Source organism: Melospiza georgiana, chromosome 15 (genome assembly GCF_028018845.1).
Source record: "Melospiza georgiana isolate bMelGeo1 chromosome 15, bMelGeo1.pri, whole genome shotgun sequence".
Classification (NCBI taxonomy): Eukaryota; Metazoa; Chordata; class Aves; order Passeriformes; family Passerellidae; genus Melospiza; species Melospiza georgiana.
The window spans coordinates 7,038,214-7,057,625 of NC_080444.1; the positions used below are offsets into that span (position 1 = coordinate 7,038,214).

Sequence of the window (19,412 nt, forward strand, 5' to 3'; positions counted from 1 at the left end):
TAAATGCCTGTAGTGCCAAGTCCTTTCTTTGCTGAACCAGTTTGGAGGTCATTTAATCCTGTAAAGAGTACATGGTGCTCAGGGCTGGTCTTTAAAGCTGACCTGTGTGTGTGTGTGCAGGAGGGAGGAGGATGCTGGTGGGGAGCATATGCACATGGGGCTATTAGAGACTGTGGGAGGTAGAAGACAACTTAAAAAGTCCATGCCAAGCCCCTGCTGATGTCTTCTGATGAGGCCTGAAAGTGCACTAGACACCAGGGAAGTTATACCTGTGTTTTTTGTTTGGTTCTGTGGCTCAGTGTTTACCCAGTGATTTGGTCTAAGAAATGTTGTGTCAGACATGGGGTATTTGTTTACTGCTGCTTCTCTCCCTCAGATTCCCGAAGGAAATACACTCAGGTCTCCTGGAGGTAATTTCCCCATCTCCACATTTCTATCCTGATTTCTCCCACCTGCGGGAATCCTTTGGAGACCCCAAGGAAAGAGTCAGGTAAGAATGAGTGACCTTACAAACAATCAAGCCCTGAATTAAGGAACTGTAGCAAGTTCCTCTCTGACTCCAGCAGGGAAAGCTCTTCTGCAGGGCCAGACAAGGACTTTAAACTTGAATTATCCAAGATCTGGAAGGACACAATTTGGTGACAGGGGGATGAACTGGCACCAGCTTTGCCAGGCTTGGCAAAAGCCTTGTGGTGTTTCCATCACGAAGTGAGGAGCTCATTTTAACCCAAATTATCTTCATTTCAGAAGTCCTTGAGATTTCCAGTGACTCTTAGCTGACCAGGGACCAAAGGGAGAGGCCATTCCCAGGGCTGTGCCACCTTCCCATCTCCAGCCCAGCCTGGGCAGGCTCCTGGAGCAGCCACCATCCCAGCAGAGACTGATGCTCCCATTGTCTTTGTCTTTGCAGGTGGAGGACAAAGCAGAACCTGGACTACTGCTTTTTAATGATGTATGCCCAGTCCAAAGGCATTTATTATGTGCAGGTGGGTTTGGTGCTGGTGCTGGAGGGAAGATGGATGTACCTGTGAGTTCACTGTACTGGCTTGTACCAGCTGAGAGAGAGCAAAGAGCATATCCAATTCTGTGATGCAGCAGAGTGGGAGAAGGTTTTAACCACATAGGTTCAAAAGCTGGGTTTTTAAAATACTTTTAGACTTGGAAATCTCCCTCTAAGGAAAGGCAGAAGTCCTTGTTTCTATTACCTGTTAGACTGAGTGAAAAGAAAGTGCTTGGAGCACCTTCCAGAATAAACTGTGTCTGTGCCAAAGCTTTCCTCTGGTCTATGGTGTGATTGCTCTGCATAGAGAGAGGTTCCTGGGACCTGGATGGGACATTGGCACTGTGCCCTTTTGTCTTGCAGCTGGAGGATGACATTGTGGCCAAACCAAACTATCTCAGCACGATGAAGAATTTTGCCTTGCAGCAGCCCTCTGAAGAGTGGATGATCCTGGAGTTCTCTCAGCTGGGGTTTATTGGTAACGTCCTCCCCCACTCACCCCAGTCCTATCAGGCACAAGGCACAAGAGCCTGCTTGCTCTTGCCAGCACTGCATTCTTGGCCCAAGAAATTGTCCCCACAAGATGGTAAAATACTTGGACTTGATCCCCTCCTATTTTTGCAGTGACCCTTGTGTTTGCACAGGGGAGAAAGATCCTCACAGCTGGTACTGCTGATGCTCACTTTAAGTAAAAATAAACCTGGTGAGTGGCCCAGCCAACAGCCAAACAGCTTAGATAGGGCCAGTAGCTTTTAGGCTGGATGGGATCTGGATTTGCCTAAGAGTGTGCAAAAGGAAGTTTGCATCAGCCCAGAACTATTTTGGGAACAGCAGTACATGGTTGCAGTAGCAGCTTGATCTGTTATTTTGGATACTGGTTTGATTGGCTTAAAACTTGTAGTTCTCAGGGCAGGAAATGGTCTGTCCTGCAGCTGGCTGCATTTTTCATCCTTGTTTCTCTTTACTGAATGGGAGAGTTTTAGACCTTTTGATACTGTTGTGACCTGTGAGACTCTAATGCTTTCTAATTCTGCAACAAATATTAAATCCGGAACTGTATTAGCAATGTCAGCAGTGCTGGTACATAAACAGGAGCCACGTGTTGTTTCCTTTACACAGATAGACACAGCTAACCCCCACAGCCCAGTCTCCCATTTTTTACTTTCCCAGCTCTGATTCTAGACCATTTCATACCATAGCTCCTCTCTCTCTCTTTGTGCTCTAGGAAAAATGTTCAAGTCTCTGGATCTGAGCTTAATTGTGGAGTTCATCCTGATGTTCTATAAGGACAAACCCATTGACTGGCTGCTGGATCACATCCTCTGGGTGAAAGTCTGCAACCCTGAGAAAGATGCAGTACGTAAACAGCCTCTGTTGAAGGGAAATGTTCTGTTGTGTGTGGGCAAATGTACACTTGGCTGTGCCTCCAGAGGATCTTTTCTGTGAGCTCTGGTGCTAACTGACTTTGCACCGAGCCCTGCCATCCCTGTGGAGCGTGCTGCAGGGTGTCCTTGTGGATTGTGAAACTGGAGACCTGGGAGTTCAGGCTTTTGTAGCTGCAGCTGCCAGGAAAGGCATCATTTCTGCATCTAAGCACTAATAGGGTATTCCTCCTGCAGCCCTCGAGGACAGGAGTCATTCCCCATCCTTCTGTGTTGTTTTGCATTCTGTGCTTCTCTCCCTGAAGCTGTTTCCCACTCGCTGACTGCAACCCCAGAGTGACCCTTTGACTCTGGATCCCTGGGCTGTACCTGCCTGGAGCACACAGGGAGACTGCCCAGAGAGCTCACCCCAGACAAACCCTCCTCGCACAGTCTGCCAGAATGAAGGCAGATCACACAAAGCTCTTGTCAGGGTTTCCAGGAGGGTGCAGAGAGGTGAAATGGGCTCTGCTTTTGTGGCTGCCATTCCTTTTGCAGAGCCAAAAGCCCCTGTGCCCTGTGGAGATTGTGTTTGAACTCCAGCAGCAAGGGGCTAAAGCGAGTGGGAAGGGCAGAGGAGGAGTGTCTGTGGCAGCAGATGTAAGATGAGCTCAGCACCAGATACTCTCCTGTCTTCTCTCTGAACATACTGTATTTACAAATGCTTGCTTGCCCTCCTCCCCAGTAGAGAACAAGCAGCAGAGTTGCTGTGCAGAGCTCAGTCAGTGGCTTAGAACAAACTTCATGGTGACAACCATGTTGTGGTGATAAATGCCAGAGCAAGTGGGAATTAGTATTGTATTTATGTGCTGGGGGGATGGACCATCCTCAGAGCTCTGCAGAACTGGGGCAAGGGTGTGGTTTAATTTGGCCTGATCCCTGGCACAGGACATGGCATTGGCTCCAGTGCCCCTTGTGCAGCAGGACCAGTCTCAGATGATGTCCCCTGAATCCTCCTGGCAGTTCAGGCCATGTGCTCGGCTGGGACAGAGTACTCCCCAGGACTGACTGACAGCCCCACAGTATGCACAGCTGTGGGTAAAGCTGGATGGGTGGGATGCTGGGATGGAGCTGGGAATGATGCTGCTCTCTGTGCCCCCACCTTCAAAATCCTCAGCTTGAGCACTGATTAAATGCAGATCCTGCTGCGCTGGATCATCTTCTCCTTAACTCATCTGTGCTCATCTTTTCCTACCTGATGGAACCAAGGTTTGCTCAGGGGAAATCGCAAACCTCTTAAACATGTTGCCTTTTTAAAAATTAACCTACTTTCCATGTGGATTTCTGGCTCCTTTCCCCCACTGTTTGCATGATTAACTCTGCACAGCGCCCTTTCAAACATGACTTTCTCTTGTAAATCCCACTGTGCAAAATCAAATTGGTAGCGGGGAGGATTTGTCTTTTTGATTGAAAGTTTGTTTGACCTGAGCTTTTGGTAAGTGCTTTGCCTGCTCTGGGCATATTCTGCTCTTTCTTTTTTAACTAATTTTAGATTTACCTGGGGTAGACCTGTGTGAAAGGATGACCTTCTTACCACCAACTGAGCTGTTCCTCCTCCTGGCTTGTCCGTGACAAGGCTGCTTTCAGGAAACGTTTCTTTAGGAGTGCAGGAAAAGGGGAGAAGGATAAATCAGGAGATGCTGTAGCTGCCTCCATTCCCCTTCCTCCTCCTCTCCCCATCCAGAGTGAGCTAGCCATGATGGAGTTGCATCCACAGTTGCTGGCAGTGAGTAGGTCTGTCCCATTAGCATGGCTAGTTTTAATTTTCTAATGTAACGTGAGCTGGATTAGGGGATTATCTCTTTTGCAGCTCGCAGGGGTCATGCCTGGAATTTCCCAGCTCCTGGCCCGTGGTGGGGCCTGGTGTGGCACCCAGTCTGTTCCAGGCAGCCACTGCCAGGTGGGAGGCTGCAAGAGCATATGGCATTAGGGATGTGCATGCATTTCTTTTCTTGGAAAAAGCCAAAGTTGGAGAACAAATACCCTCTCCATACAGCTTTTAACCTGTATTTTTGTCCTGCTCCCCCAAACTGAGAGAAATGAGCTATTTTAAAATGTGAGTTCTCATCTCCCCACGCTCTCAAGTGATTTTCCTTTTTGTCCTGTATTCCCTCTCCATCGTCTCTCTCCCTCTACTCCATGGTAAATCACTGCCAGGATCACAGTTGCATCTCCAAGTTTATTTATGTGGTGGATAGGCGTGAAACAGCCCAGCAGCTCTCACGATGGCACGTGCTGTACATCTGCTCACAACTCCTGCCAGCAAACTGGGAACTGCCCATCCAGAGAGAGCCCACACTTGGTACCTGTTCACTCTGAGTCATCCCAGGATTGTTGTACCTTCAGACATCAGGGATTCCAAGCTCTGAGCTGTAGGAAAAAGGCTTTCCCAATAAGCCAGGGGGCAAAGGAAACTCAGTTCTCTGGCTGTTCCTCCCTGACAGCACAGAGGGGATTTGCTGACGCTGTGCTTGGCAAGCAGAAATTTGGCATTTAAACCTGGACCCTGCCCAGCAGAGCCTGGGGGTTGAGGGGCTCAGAGTCACAGTCTGGTTTCTCCAGAGCGTGGTTAAAAGCCCTCTTGCCAGATTAGAGCCTAAATACCACAGAAGGGCATAGAGATGGAGGACTTGTCTGTCACTCCTTGTGCCCTTGTCCATGGCTCTGTGGGCCCCAGTGGCCTGCAGAGGTTGGAGCCTGGGGCACTGTCTCGTTTCAGAAACACTGCGACAGGCAGAAGGCAAACCTGAGGATCCGCTTCAAGCCCTCGCTCTTCCAGCACGTGGGAACCCACTCCTCCTTGGCTGGGAAGATACAGAAGCTGAAGGTGGGTACCAGCTCTCTGTCCAAGGTGGCCTGGCCTGCAGACGCCCAGGAACTGGCTGCTTTTGGGTGGGGACATCTGTGACAGCAGCTGGTGGCAGCTGGATTTCTGTGACGTGGTTGTGTTTTATTCTGAATTACAGTGAGCTCAGGCAGCTGCTGCTCCTCAGAATGGCAGTGACATGCACCAAGAGTCACTGCAAGATTATAAGCCTTGGTACCAGTCCTGGCCACCCACCCTGAGTGCCAGGCCATGGTCCAGGCAAGTGACTTCGAAGAATAGACTAAAAAACCTTAGAGAGATGGCTCCTGGGTTGGTCTGACTTCCTTCTCACTCCACTTCATATTCCTGGGATTTGGTGATAGGCAAATTAAAACTCACTGTATAAGAGCTGGAATTGGTGAGGTGTATTTAAACATGAACAAAATGCAGCTTCCCACAAGTACAAGTGCAGAATCCATGGACAGACATCCCTGGGCTGTGCTGTCTGTGTGATCCCCAGGGAAATGGATGGTATAATCCAGTTTGTATCACAGTGCAGTGCTGTCAGGCCATGTAATCCAGTCATTTTATGCTATTGTCAGCCTCCCAGCTGCTTTCTCCTCAAGTGTAGAGACTGTTTCCAGAGCTCCTGGGGCATGGACAGGCATTCAGGGACATTTGGACATTGAAAGGCTCCATGGTGTGCTGGATCAGAGCACAGAGCAGGAGTGTTTCTCTGAGCTGCCTCTCCTGAAGGAGTGTCTGGGTTCCAGTCACACATTCCCCTGCCTGGTGCCTTGCCAAAATTACTTCCATCTTTCATCCTTTCACAAAATTTTAATTTGCAGTGCCTTGTAGCTGGGGCCCTGGTACCTCACGGGCCAGAGCAGCTCCTGGCCCTTCTCTGCCCTTTTACTTTGTGCCCTTTCAAGGACAAGGACTTTGGAAAACATGCACTGCGGAAAGAGCATGTCAACCCTCCTGCTGAGGTGAGCACCAGCCTGAAAACCTACCAGCACTTCACCCTGGAGAAGGCTTACCTGCGGGAGGACTTCTTCTGGGCCTTCACTCCCACTGCCGGCGACTTCATCCGCTTCAGATTCTTCAAACCACTCCGAATTGAAAGGCCAGTGCTCGAGGGGTCAGCGGGCTGTGGGGGCAGCCCAGAGCATATGGAGACGCTTGGCTTTGGCTCTTCTGGCAATTTAAATCAAATTTCTTGCCTGTCTCCTGCTTGGCTGCCCAGGAGGAGGGAGCAGTGCTCTTCCAGGGGAGGATAATTTGACCCTTTCTCAGTGGGGCCACCTTTGCCAGAGCCCTTTGCTTTCCTGCACTGGTGAGCAGTCCATGGTTTAGCTGATCTGGCACAGAAGGTGTCCTGCCAAATCGTGCTGTGGGCTCTTTGGGAAGGTGCCTGTTAGGCTGAGCTGTTTGATGATTCAGGTGGGGTGAAAGCCATCGTGTGCCCCCTGGCTCAGTGTGCCTTTCTGTGGGTTTGGTCCCTGTCACAGGTTCTTCTTCCGCAGCGGGAACATCGAGCACCCAGAAGACAAACTCTTCAACACAACCGTGGAGGTGCTGCCGTTTGATGTAAGTGTTTGATTGAGATTTGAGGTGAGGGTGGAGTGGGAAGCAAAAGAGCTTTGAGAGGAGGGAACTGCTTAAAGCCATCAGGAAAATCTTTACGAGATTCAAGTGCCTCTTACAGGTGCTGGCAGGGAGCCAGAGGGTCATGCCTGGTGTGATGCCACCTCGGGAGCTGGGTGCTTTGCTGAGCACGGCTGTGTGAGCCATCCCTGCCTGGGGATGCTCCAGTGGGTGGGATGAAGCCAGAATGGTGCAGTGGAAAGAGCAGCGTGAGGACTGCAAATGTCCTCTTGTTTTGGGCATGTGTCTCAGGGTGCCAGGTGTGGGATGAGATGCCAGAGTTTGCTGGCAAGGGCAGCTCTGGGATTGCTGCTTTTCCTTGGGGCTTTTGGGTGACTCTTGCCTCTGGTCTTGCAAAAAATTCCTCTTCTTCTGCAGAGTCTACAGTCAGATAAGGAAGCCTTGCAGGAGGGAAGAGGCACAGCTGTCAAATACCGCAGGACAGCGGATGGCTACGTCCAGATAGGTACAGGGGGAGTGGGGTGGGAAAGTGCCTGCTGGCTTTGATAACACAGCCCATGTCCTCACCTGCATGTCAGTCAAGAACCTTAGAGCTGTTTGCTCAGCAGAGAGTAAATTCTGCTTGCCAGGAGCCGAGATTTATCATTGTCTCCTCTCCTCCACTGCCCTTGCTCTCAGGCCAGGTTGTCCCCTTCAGATTATTTTCAGTCCTGCATTTCTGCCAGTCCTGCTCAGAGCCAGGACCAAATGATGCTGATTATTTGTTTGATTACCTTGGGGTTAAAAACCTCCACCATGGGCAGTTTTGCCATCTCTGTACTCACACCACTTGCAGGTCAGACCTCGTCTCTTGCCACCTGAGCTTGTTTTAGTGCTTGCCCTGCCCTTGGACAAGAACAAGCAATTGCAGCCTCCTGAGAGCTGCCAGTGCGTGATAGCCCTGGTGTCCCTGCTAAGATTTCATGTTTTTTTTTAATAGACAAATAAGAGAAAAATTTCCTGACACATGCAGTGTTTTGCCATTTTCTCATTCCTCTGCATGCCGGCTGGTTTCTCCCAGTTGCATTTTCAAAAAAAAATAATCAAAACCAAAAAGCATGTCAGGCCTCTCTGTCCCCTTTTGCACAGCAATGATATGTTATTTGATATATATGATATTTGCAGATACTCCCAATACATTTTGTTTTGTTTACCTGATTTGTGTTCTCCAAAGTGTGGCATTTTGCACTGTATTCCATCCACACTGCTGGTTTTTAGCCCGTTTGGTGTTGGGTGCTGCAGGCAGGAGCTGCTGGGGCTGTTGGTGGTGCCCTGGGGGAGAGGGGAGGTGGAGGGGCAATGCCAGAGCACCATCCCTGTGGCAGCCACGTGCTCTCCCCACCAGGCTCGTTCTCCAAGGGCGTCGCAGAGGGTGAGGTGGACCCATCCTTTGGGCCCCTGGAGGCCATCAGGCTGTCCATCCAGACCGACTCCCCGGTGTGGATCATCCTGAGCGAGGTAAGCCGAGCTCCCCCAGCACCTCCCCAGCCCTGCTGCTCATCACTCTGATCCCATCCCGCTCTTCTTTCAGATTTTTATCAAAAAAGCAGAGTGAAACAGGCATGGGGCAGAACGGAACCCTCGTGGATCCCTGGTCCTGCTCCCTCCCTCCCGCTCCCTCCTCCCCGCGGCGCCTCGCCCGGACCAGGACAGTGCAGGGCCGGCAGAGCTGCTGCTGCTGTGCATCCCCAGCGGGGCCAGGACGGGCATTGACTCCTCCTGAGGAGGAGCAGAAAGCAGAACCCAACCCCCTGTGCAGAGGGGGGGCTTTGCTCCGCTCCCTCGGGGTGCTGCTGCTGCTCGGACACACGGACACGGGACAGTTTGGGGTCGGGATGAGCTTTAGCCAGCGTGGGGACAAAGAGCACCTTCAGCCCCAGACAGGGCTCAAACCTTTGGCTGTGTTTGGGGACAGAGCAGGTCACGCTGAGTCCTGCCAGCTGACCCCACTGGCACGCTGGGATGGAGGCGGCAGGGCCCGAGGTCTGCCTTGCCCTCTCCCAGGCAGCAGTCCTGGCCACGGCTGAGGATTAAGTGAGGGCAAAGACTGACCCTCCTTCAGCAGAGGAGGAACGAATCCAAAGGGGTTGGAGCTATGATTATGGCAGGGAAAACAAAAAAATAAAATATGCCACACTGTGCCTGCCAGCATTGAACACAGCCCCTTAACTCACAGTGAAGTCTCCAGTGTCTTCATGCCTTGAGATTGAGTGCAGAAACTGTCTTTTAAATAACTAATTCAGTTATTGATTGATGTGGGTTTTTTGGGGACGGAAAAAAAAAAAAAAAGCAGAGGTAGCCCAGTTCAAAAATAGTAGGGATTAGTGTAAATCCCAATGTCCTTTCAGCTATACACTGGAATGCATTATACTACTTTAATGTTCTGTATTTTTTATTATTGGATACATTTGATTTTTCAAGTACATCTCTCTATATAAATATATAAAACAACGTGCACTGTAATAAAAGCTAAATTTAAACCTTTGGTGCAGTAGTGAGAGTCACTTGCAGCAGGGCTGCTTTAGGCACCTGTGAACCCCAAGTTCACAGTGGAGGGTGGAATCTAGGGAGGGCAAAGTCCTTTTGCAGAGTTGGTGATAAGTGAAGCTGGGTTAAAGTAAAGGTCATTTAATCAATGCCAAACAGACTTTAGTACTAGGCTAGGGTCAGGCTTTTCTCCCAATATTTGGATGTGGTTTTAGGCAAGCTTACCCATCATTTAATCACAGCAGCTTTTCCTATGAAACCCAGTCCCCAACTCTGATGTTCTCACACCAGTGTCTGAGTGCCTTTGACAATCACAGGTGATTTCTAGTGAGAAAAAGAATTTATTTTTTATATCCATGGTGTGATTCTTCAACATAGATCATTACAGCAGTAAGGAGGAGAGACGACAGCATGTGGGTCAATCTGTGCTCCATGAGGCAGAGCCAAAGGCATTTTAGAGCAGACAGTGCTACAAAGCCCAGCAGTGAAGCTCCTCAGCAGGGGCAGGGGCTGGAAAGCATTTGCTTTCTAGAAGGGAAATTATCTCTGAAGAGCAGAGGAGTGCCAGCATCCATCTCCTTTCTGCAGGGAATGCAGAGCCAGGGAAATATTCTCCCTCAGATGGTGCCACATGACTGGTTCCCCTGTGCTGGGGGCAAACAGTGGGTTTGGGGGAGCTGTGGCCCCTCTCACCAGGCTCCATGGAGCTGGAGAGGCCACACCAGTGCTGCCATCCATGTGGAGGATCTGGGCCTCAGGAAGTGTGCCAGGAGCCCAGCCAGTGCCAGCCCCAGCAGCCCCCAGAGCAGCCAGGCACTGGCATACAGTGGTCCCAACCTGGGGGGGAGAAAACACCATCAGGCACTGCCAGCCTGGCCAGGACACTGTGGCAGGGCTGTCCCCACCCCTCCTTTGGGACAGTCAGAGGTGACACAGCCACAAGCACTTGGGGCAGGAGGGGAGGAGGCGGAGGAGGTGACAATCTGCCTGCAGTCCCAGGCACAGGGAGGGAGCCTGTTCCAGGGCCAGCTCCTGCCCCCAGGCTCCCTGGGCAGGTTTGGGGTTTGCTGTGGTCCTGTCAAGTCCTTACCGTCCCTGTGCAGCCCCGGCGTAGCCCTGGAAGTACCTGAGGCGGGTGTAGAGGTAGAGCAGCCCACACACTGCAGTCACACCTGGGACAGGGACAGGGGAGCTGAGCTCTGCTGGGCTCAGGATCCCTGACACTGCATTCCAGCACAGCCCCCAGCAGATGGGGCATGACCAGAAAACCGAACACAGAGTGGTTTGGCTATAAACCATTGTGGTGGGAGTTTAAATGAGTTTTCTTCCTTCCCTTTTTGTCAGGGATGAACTTCTCTGCCCCACAGAGTTGCCCTGGGGCTGGGGTTGGCAGTGCTCCCTTATGTGGTTTCTCCTCACAACTAAATGGTTGCAGCAACCAAATCCCCTGAGCTCACTTGGTAGGGATGGACAGTGGATGAGTAAATGTTTGGGTTATGGTTTCTTGTTGTGACATAGCTCTGCCTCAGCTGCTGGCACCCTGGCACCCTGGGACAGCCTGACCTTGTCCAGGAGAAGCAGCACAAGGGGACAGCCAGGCTCCAGCAGAGGAGCAAGGGCTGCCAGAGCTTCCTCCTCCAGGCAGGAGTGGGCTCAGCTGCTCCCAGCTGGAGCTGAGGCACTTCTTGGTCAATCCAGCTAAAAGGGAAATTTGCTTTCCATGAACAAAAGCCTCACAGGCACAGAGAGAATGCCTGAGTCACAATGGGATTTAAATTGGGGCTGAGGTTTTTTGATTTGTTCACATGGTTTGGGTTGGAGTTCCCCCCCACATCCCTCTTACCTTGATGGAAGAAGATTCCAGCAACCCAGAGGAGGGAAATGAAGATTGGGAAGTACTCTGAGCAGTTTGCCCTGGTGAGAACCAGAGATGAGAGTTAAAACTGCCTCCTTGAACAGCAGAGCCTGGCTAGCCAAGGCTGGAGAAGGGAATTGGAAACTCACATTGGAGCAAACTAAAAGAGCTGATGAGAACCATCCCTGTGCTGTGGGAAAGGAGCCTTTTCTGTGATCAAGCACACCCAATATCTGTATTATAGAGAAAAAAGCAGCCAAACACCACACAGCATTCACCTCTCCTGCATTCACATGGCCCTGGAACGACAAGCTATGGCTGAGATGGAGATTTGTCTCTGCTGGACCCTCAAAGAGAACCATCCCAGAGAGCTGCTGGGGAGAGCCTTGTCAGTATTTAAGGAGCTTTCTCTTCCCCTTGGGTGAACACAGCCCAAATTTGGGTCACACAAGTCACACACCAAGAAGGAGCCTTCTCTCAGATAAAATTCAGCAGGAGGTGATCAGATCTACAGCCAGGTTTTCCTTCTTTTTCCTTTAGTGACAAACATACAGATTTTCTGCAAGAGTAGGAGCTGTGCTATTAAAGACATTGGTTTTGCTTCTCCCACATTTTACCATTCCCTAGGCAATTTAATCTTAATGTTGGCCAAAAATATACAAACCTTTGGAGAATGGAGCCAGACTGGGAGCTGGAAAAAGTCTGAAGAACCTTGTTCTGTAAATGCAGTTTGAGCCTCAGTGAGGGGAGGCTGCCAGGTTTCAAGTGAGTAATGCATCAATACCACTTTTTCCCATATATATTTTTTTCAATATATCAAATTATTCATTTGTATACTCCTCCACAAGGAAAAGAGAAGATAAACCCACAAAGAAGCAACATTTCAAGTCCAAACTCCCCGAGGTCACCTTCCCTACCACAGCCTATGGCATGACTTGGTTAACACACATTTAATAGTTAAGTATTTAATTAAAAGCCACATCAGCAGCTCCCCAGCTCGCAGAGGCTGATGTCTCCAGGCAGGCTGGCCCTCCATGGTCCCACAGAAGGACTGGAGCTGGTGTTTTTGTCACTCCACAAATGTTTCCTGTGTGCTGGCAGGGAATGCAGCTGCTTTGTTCGGGATTTAGTGCCGGGCTGGAATTACCCTTCACACCAGCTCCAGCCAATTCCTTTCAATGGCTCACAAAACAGAATGACTGAGATGAAAGATGGAATCTGGTGCTTGCTGGAAGCTGAAGGGATCTGTGAACGTTTCCAGTTTAGCTCCAGCATTGCTCTCTCCATAGGAACAGAGCAAAAAGAAACAGCCCTCAGCAGGGGCCCACGAGTGCTGATTCTCACAGTACAATGGCTTCTGAAAGGGAAAAAATTAAAATGCCCTTGTAGCTGGTTCTGCCAGCAAGGCCCTTTGCTTCAATTCAACAGCAAAACATTACAAGAAAATATCAGGTTATTAATAAAGCTTTGGCTGCTCTCACCATTTGGAGCCAATGGTAATATTAAATTTAATGATTCTAATTGTGAATGCTCTGCACCTCCTCCATACGGCCACTAATTTGTAATTTGGCTGCCTCACAATGCCAGAAGGAGAATTATCATGGATGGACAGAAACACCCCAGCCAAAGTGCTCCAAATCAAAACGCAGACCTTTGCACACAAAGCACTGAAAAATAATAATAACAGTAGCAGTAAGCAGAAAGGTGATGGAGGGAAACCAGTCTCTTCCAACAGTGACAACTGACTCAAGTCTTATCTAGACAAAGTCACCACAAAAAGTCAAAATCTTACTGAGCTCTGAAGGTCCGCTCAAATTCAGGGTGCCCTGTGGTTTCAGGAGGGGAAACCTTGTACTTCCGACGGGCGTAGATCACCTGCATTGCAAAATAGGCTGAAAACAGAACACAGGAGTGGTAACAGAGCAGCAGTGTTTATTTAGCCAAGTGTTACCTGGCTTGGAATCAAGCAAGTGGTTAGAATGAAAGAGCTGATATGATCTAGGTCCCCAGTCCAGGGCTGCCACACATGACTTGTAATAAATGTGCCATTTATTTCACTCTCATGCTTTAAATTCAGGTTTGGTTATCCCAGCTGAGTGCCAGTGCTGGATGACACTTTGCATCATCTCACACCCAGCAGAGCCCTCAGTGCTGCTCCCTGGCAGATCAAACACACAATAAAACCTTACCACATCCACACTGAGTCACAGAATTACCTCTTAATCTTGCACTTCGTGTTTAGGGTACTTGTGCACCCTCAGCCAGCCTGATGGGAATGATGTGCAACACTTTCTGCTATTCCCAGTGGGTGCAAAGTACAGCCCATGTCACAGAGCAGCATCCACACTGTCCAGCACTGTGACAGTCAATTAGAGATGCTCTTAATTATGGCAATAAAAGGAAATGGGGAAGAGGGTGATTATTTCTTGCTCTTCACTCCTGCAGGACAGCCCCAAGGCTGTCAAGGAGCAGAGGTGCTGCCCACGCCTGCTATCAGCCTGTGCCACATTCGAGCCAAGGCACTGACTCAGTGTCTGCTACATCAGTCCTTTGTACATTTGTAAAGGACATGGAAAGTCACTTCAAAACAATGAAAACTTGCTAACATGAAGATTTGGAGTGTTTCACTATTTATTGAAAGCTCCTACTCCCACAGGAAATTGCTGATGCTCTGTTTTATTTGGGTGCAATACTACACTGCTGCCTTTGTTGAAAACTCCTATTTTCATATAGGAGAAAACTAAATTATAAAAACAATTACTTTGGTGGCTGTGGTGGTGTCACTGAGACACTTGAGTGAGCAAAGTCCTCACATAGCAACATTTCCAGAGCATCCCAGAGACACAAGGAGCCAGGGTGCAAGGCCTGCCTTGGGGACTGTCCTATTGTAACAAAGATAAAAGCAGAACAGCAGGACAGAGAAGGGGAAGTAGGGACAGATGTTCCAAGATTAAAGACAAGACATGTGCCTGCAGAAAAGCATTAGAACATATGTAGAAGGGAATTAGAAATGTAAATAATCTGATGCTATGTGACTTGTGTATCACAAGGTTTTACTAACAAAAATACAGTCATTCCTTTCAGAACACATATAAGAACAATTAAGCATGTTCTAGTACCTTGCACAGACACCCAACCCTAAACAAGAGGTGCTGACAGAACAAAGTGGGGGGAACATTCTTGTTTCACCCTCTGATTCATTTGTAGCAGGTTGATGATGGGTGAGGGTGTCACCCTTCTGCAGAGGTCCAGCAGGATACAGTGTTCCCTCTGTGAATCCAGAGGGGTGTAACACACAACTGGAATTCAGCAGCTGCTGGAGAGCCCTGGGTACAAAATGAAACCAGGACCCATCCTGTTACCTCCCCTCCTCCCTGCTGCTCTCAGGGTTTCATCCCAATCTCCTCTCCAGAAATGGACTGAGCTGAAGTTACAGCATCATGAGCAGACCTGGCTTGTGGCATTAGCCCAACTGCACTGGGCAACGCTCTTCATCCTGCTTTGTGTCATCTGCACCTTTCCCAAGGTAGGATTCCTGTGACTGATGGGTGAGGTAAGAGTCATTCCACATCAAACCTCTCCATCAGCTCTGCACTTAGCACCTTGCTTCTACACAGGGCCTAATATTCAGATAAGTCCTACACAGATCCTTGACACTTAGGGATGGGTGACATACAAAACAACCATCCAAGAGGAGCAGGAGCCTTTTGGAGAATGGCTGGCTGTTCCCCAAACCCGGTGTAAGGGTGAAGAACCAGTTCACAAAAGCACTTCCCAGAATGAGGTGTTGAAAAAACCCACACTGCATGAGCCTTCTCAGCACAGACTCCTAGAGAAAAAGAGTTCAATCTACCCTGAAGAACCTTTCAAAGCATTGTTTCTTGTGATTCATGTCTTGAGGTTAATCACCTGTGTGGATTCCCACCTGGCTTAGGGGCTCAGCTCTCCCTGAACTTTGCTCTTCAGTGGAAATATTCTTCATTCTCTATTTGATTATGTACACAAACTTGTCAAACCATATCACAGTTGCTATCTGCCACATTTGAGTGAACCTGGCAAACAAGCCCTCTGGGGCCTGACAGTGACATTGCATAAGTTTTCTTTCCTTTGAAGCTGTAAAATAAGGGACTGGAGGAAAAAACTGGAGTAGAAAAATTTTGCTCTGTGGTACAATGTTCACCACAAGGCTGGGGCACACATCTACAGAGTGCTAAACTCAGGGTTTCACTAAACTGAGAATGACTAAATTAAAAAGGGGAAAGTTACTTGAAAGAACCCAGAAACTGCAGGCTCCCAGAAAATTCAAAAGGAAACATAAAAATCAACCAACCCTGTACCAAGGTCAGCCATTAAATTACATCTCCTGCTCCAGGACGTGATGGAGGAGTGTCTGTAGGGATAGCCCATCTCTGCGCTTCAGTGCTCCCCTGCTCAGAGTGAATCCCAGACCGCTAATTCACCGACAGAAAGTCCTTTCAAAACATGCAGAGAAAGCCACTGCGCAGCTCTGAACCCGTGACACGCAGATTTCATAGGACTAGGTGGAAAGGAAACACACAGTATTTTGCAATTTGCTCCTTGGCTTCCCACACAGAGATCATAAACCAGGATACTTCAGGTGATCGAACAGATAGGAGGGTGCCAATGCCAGCTATTTATCTGCTGGCTTCTCACCTGGCTTGTATGCCATCAAAGTAAAATGCTTCATGCTGCAACCTTTAAAAAGTACTTGAAATTCTCATTAAACAAAAATATTAGAGACAAAACTGCTATCTAGGGATTTGCTACTGAGGGTTTCCTAAAGGAAAGGAGCTGAGCAGCATTTCTGTAACTCAATTTCAAGTTTTCTTCATGTATTGTCTTTCCACACTAAACACTCGCTCCACCTCCACTTAGTTTAATAACAAAAAAATACATAGTACAAAAGTTTCTTCTGTTTGTAGTTGTATGTCTGTAAATTGAGTGAAAATTACTGAAAATTCAGCGTCTTGAGCTCTATTTTTAAAGTGGAATCTTTTGTTTTAAATAATGTTTATATTAGGAGATTTATCACCTGACAGCTAAAAGCACATGATGCTGCTCAGGGATTCACATCCATTTGTAAGCAAAGGTGTGATAGCTGTATGGTGAATTAATACAGTAATAACAAACCCCACAAACCTTTCCTTATGGAACAGTGAAGATTTTAATAAAATGGGGGCTCTGTCCCCATCCAAGGCAGGGGAGAGACTATCCTGAAGCTCAAGCGGGAGAAACTTTGCCCGAACAACCCACAAATAAACAAAGCTTGTTAACAATGCTGCTTCTTCTAAATGGTCTAAACACAATGCATCTATTTAAATTAGAAGTCACTGAGTTCCTTTGAAGAGCTGTCTATTTCTGACCAGAACTTGCATTAGTTTCCAAATTACTCTGCTCTCAGTGCATCTTGTCATCTGCTCTGTGCATTACGAACATGGATATTGTCACAGAGAAACAGCCATGTGCACGAGGCTCTTTCCTACATCCACACCAGGTCTGTCTGTACACTGACCTCCTCACCAGCACATTTACTAACCTGCCTTTATTTTGGCTACCTCCAGCCACTGCAAGTTACAAATTACCTGCTAAAATTCAATCACAAACTAGTTTACTTTAATAACATCACGTTGAAATTGCTTTAAGTCTAAAAGTTTACTTGCTGGCTTTGAGGATCATTTTAGTCCCTGCTAAATAGTGACTACCCTCAGGCATGACACATGCCATTAACAGCCAAAAATTTCTATCATTTTACCATGTTGGAAAACAGTGACATTCACTCCACAGATGCTCCAAGAAAAACACAGGAACCACATCCCACAAAGTTTAACATGATTAGCTGAATACTGGCATTGTACAAAGGACATTTACCTTGCTCCAGGACGCCCAGAACTGTGACTGTGGCCAGCAGGTCAATTTGATCTCTCATGCTGCTGACTGTGGAGCAAAGCCCAGCCTGATGTGCTGGGTACAGCTGTCCCAACACTCTCTCCCAGCACCACCCACTCCCACAGAGCTGCCTCTGAGCACAGGTGTTTCCTCCACCACACCTTAGCTCACCTTAACTCTCTCCACACCACGTGGTTTTCCAAAGCAGCCACCCACCAGAAAACGTCTATTCCATTCAGCCAATTGCCTTTTGCTGAACAATAGAGCAGGGAAGAATTTTACATGAGCAAACTGTCAAATTCTTCTAATTACATTTACAGACTTTATGCCATTATTGAATTAAATGCTGCCAGCAATGGAAAGATGATGGAATTCTTTCCAGCCCTTTTGTTGCTAGTTTTAATGAGCTCTGAAGCATCTCAATTATGTGCAAGGTTGTAAAAATTATTAACAAGCATTTACAAATTAATGACTTGACCTTCTGCTCTTATTTCAAGTAGTGGAGTTGACCACATGAAGGATTTGATACACTCCAGCTGGAATAACTTGATTCTGTTACCAGATTCTGTGATTTAACAGAACATTCAGATACTTTATCCTACTAATTACTACTCTTCAGTTTACCAAAGAGGAGTACAGTTCTTTTCTAGCACTCACTCACCCTTACTAGTTTTCTGAAGGTTTTAAGCAATACAAACCTTTCCCTGGGTAACATTCAAAATAAAAGTTCTAGTTCTGAAGGCAGCAGAGGATGTAGAAACATAGACCCTGAGAAATGTTACACTGACATCAGAGTCATAATTGTAAAATGCAAAATCTGAAAACCAGCAATGTTTTAGCCCTGAATGACTTTTCTCCCCACTTCACAAATGTAAAATTGGCATCAGTTCGAAAAGCTACCTTATGTTCTTGAGCAACTTTATATGGATGACTGCTCTGACTTTAAAATTTTTTAAATCAAAGAGGAGGAAGGTTTTCTCTTAATGCTGGTGGTTGAGCCATTGCATTTCTCTCTGTTGAGTCACACACACAAACCCTCACTACAGAATTTGTGCATGTACCAGACCTGCAGTTTCTCCCAAGAGCAACACAGCAAGATTTTTTTCTAGTTTGGCTCTTCATTGCTTCAAAACCCCATTGTGACAGCTCATCAAGCTGAAAATTCAGTTTATCAATCAAATATCCAATGTTACACTTTTTATATATAACCACCCATGTAGAATAACAAAACCACTCCCTCTCTCTAAAAAACTCATATGATGTGACTTCAGACCCTCCAAGGTACAGCAGACTCAGACTAAATACAACTAAAACCTAAAAGTTAACCTTACCTGAACCTATTGGTGACCAAAGATTTCATCTGTGGTGTCCAATGTAAAAGTCAGAGGGGAAATGCCACCAGGGTCTCCTTACAACATATTTCAACAAACAATGCAGGCTTGAGAAAACTTTCATTACAGATTTCCATTACTCCCAGGAAAAACACTGGCATCAAGAAAATAAAAATCAGTTTCTGAGTAAATGTTTGTGACAAGCTGCCACTGACTCCTTAAAATCTTTTGAAAACCACATATGTCATTTCAGTGGAGGATGGCTTAGCAAATTTCTGTTTCACTGAACAATAAAAAAAATGCAGCATTTCTAATGAGACAATAAAGCAAAAATTAATGTAACCTCATGGTTCCCCATGGCTGAAAGCAGCTGATTCTGGTACTGCTGCTGATTGTTACATTTGGCTCTTTATAAACTTCTGAAGTTACAGGTTTCCTCCTCTCCCAAACAGAACACAAAACTTGTAGAGTAGGAACACATGAAAAATACACTGTGGTAAGCCAGGGGCTGCAAACACATCTGCACAATGACACCAAAGCTTGCAGAATGACCACCAATGTCTGAAGCTGGGCAGGGGCTATGGGACTTTAGCAGCCTTCAGCCAAGACCTCCACACAACACACCCTGCTGCCAGAACTTTGTTCCTGGTTCAGAAACATCAGTTCCTGCTTGCAGCACGTGTCCCACATCTCAGCTGGATTCCTGTGTGTGCCATGTGCCTCCATCAGACAAGTCTTGAGGAAATCAGTTTGAACCTCTAAAGGCTGTTATTCTGAGGGAATTGGCATATTTTGGAACTCTACAATTTTGCACATGTGAGGTTGTTATTAACATCTTTTTCACTATTAACAACCACCTCTGCAGCTGAATTTCCCAGCTTAAGGCCTACAATGCATTCCAGAAAAAAAAAAAAAAAACACCAAAGCCCGGAAGCAGTGGGAGTAGCATAAAGCCTGA

The 19,412-nt window shown here is 47.6% G+C and overlaps 2 protein-coding genes across 2 annotated transcripts in view; one reads left to right on the forward strand and one right to left on the reverse strand.

Annotated features, from left to right (window-relative positions):
* Window positions 1-9,354, forward strand: part of MGAT4B (alpha-1,3-mannosyl-glycoprotein 4-beta-N-acetylglucosaminyltransferase B) — a 50,396-nt gene extending 41,042 nt beyond the window's left edge. Inside the window, exons 6-15 of the mRNA XM_058034698.1 lie at window positions 377-490; window positions 911-986; window positions 1,364-1,478; window positions 2,226-2,356; window positions 5,141-5,248; window positions 6,160-6,353; window positions 6,739-6,817; window positions 7,253-7,340; window positions 8,220-8,332; window positions 8,406-9,354. Coding sequence (XP_057890681.1) covers window positions 377-490; window positions 911-986; window positions 1,364-1,478; window positions 2,226-2,356; window positions 5,141-5,248; window positions 6,160-6,353; window positions 6,739-6,817; window positions 7,253-7,340; window positions 8,220-8,332; window positions 8,406-8,429 — 1,042 coding nt within the window. The 3' untranslated portion in view covers window positions 8,430-9,354. The remainder of the gene's footprint in view (window positions 1-376; window positions 491-910; window positions 987-1,363; window positions 1,479-2,225; window positions 2,357-5,140; window positions 5,249-6,159; window positions 6,354-6,738; window positions 6,818-7,252; window positions 7,341-8,219; window positions 8,333-8,405) is intronic.
* Window positions 9,355-10,050: 696 nt separating this feature from the next.
* Window positions 10,051-17,163, reverse strand: LOC131089934 (leukotriene C4 synthase-like). Its single transcript, XM_058034951.1, has 5 exons — window positions 17,106-17,163; window positions 13,009-13,108; window positions 11,205-11,275; window positions 10,452-10,533; window positions 10,051-10,198 (listed from the first exon to the last, which is right to left on the reverse strand). Exons 1-5 carry the CDS (start codon window positions 17,161-17,163, stop codon window positions 10,051-10,053), a joined length of 459 nt encoding a protein of 152 aa, XP_057890934.1.
* Between the last annotated feature and the right edge of the window lie 2,249 nt (window positions 17,164-19,412).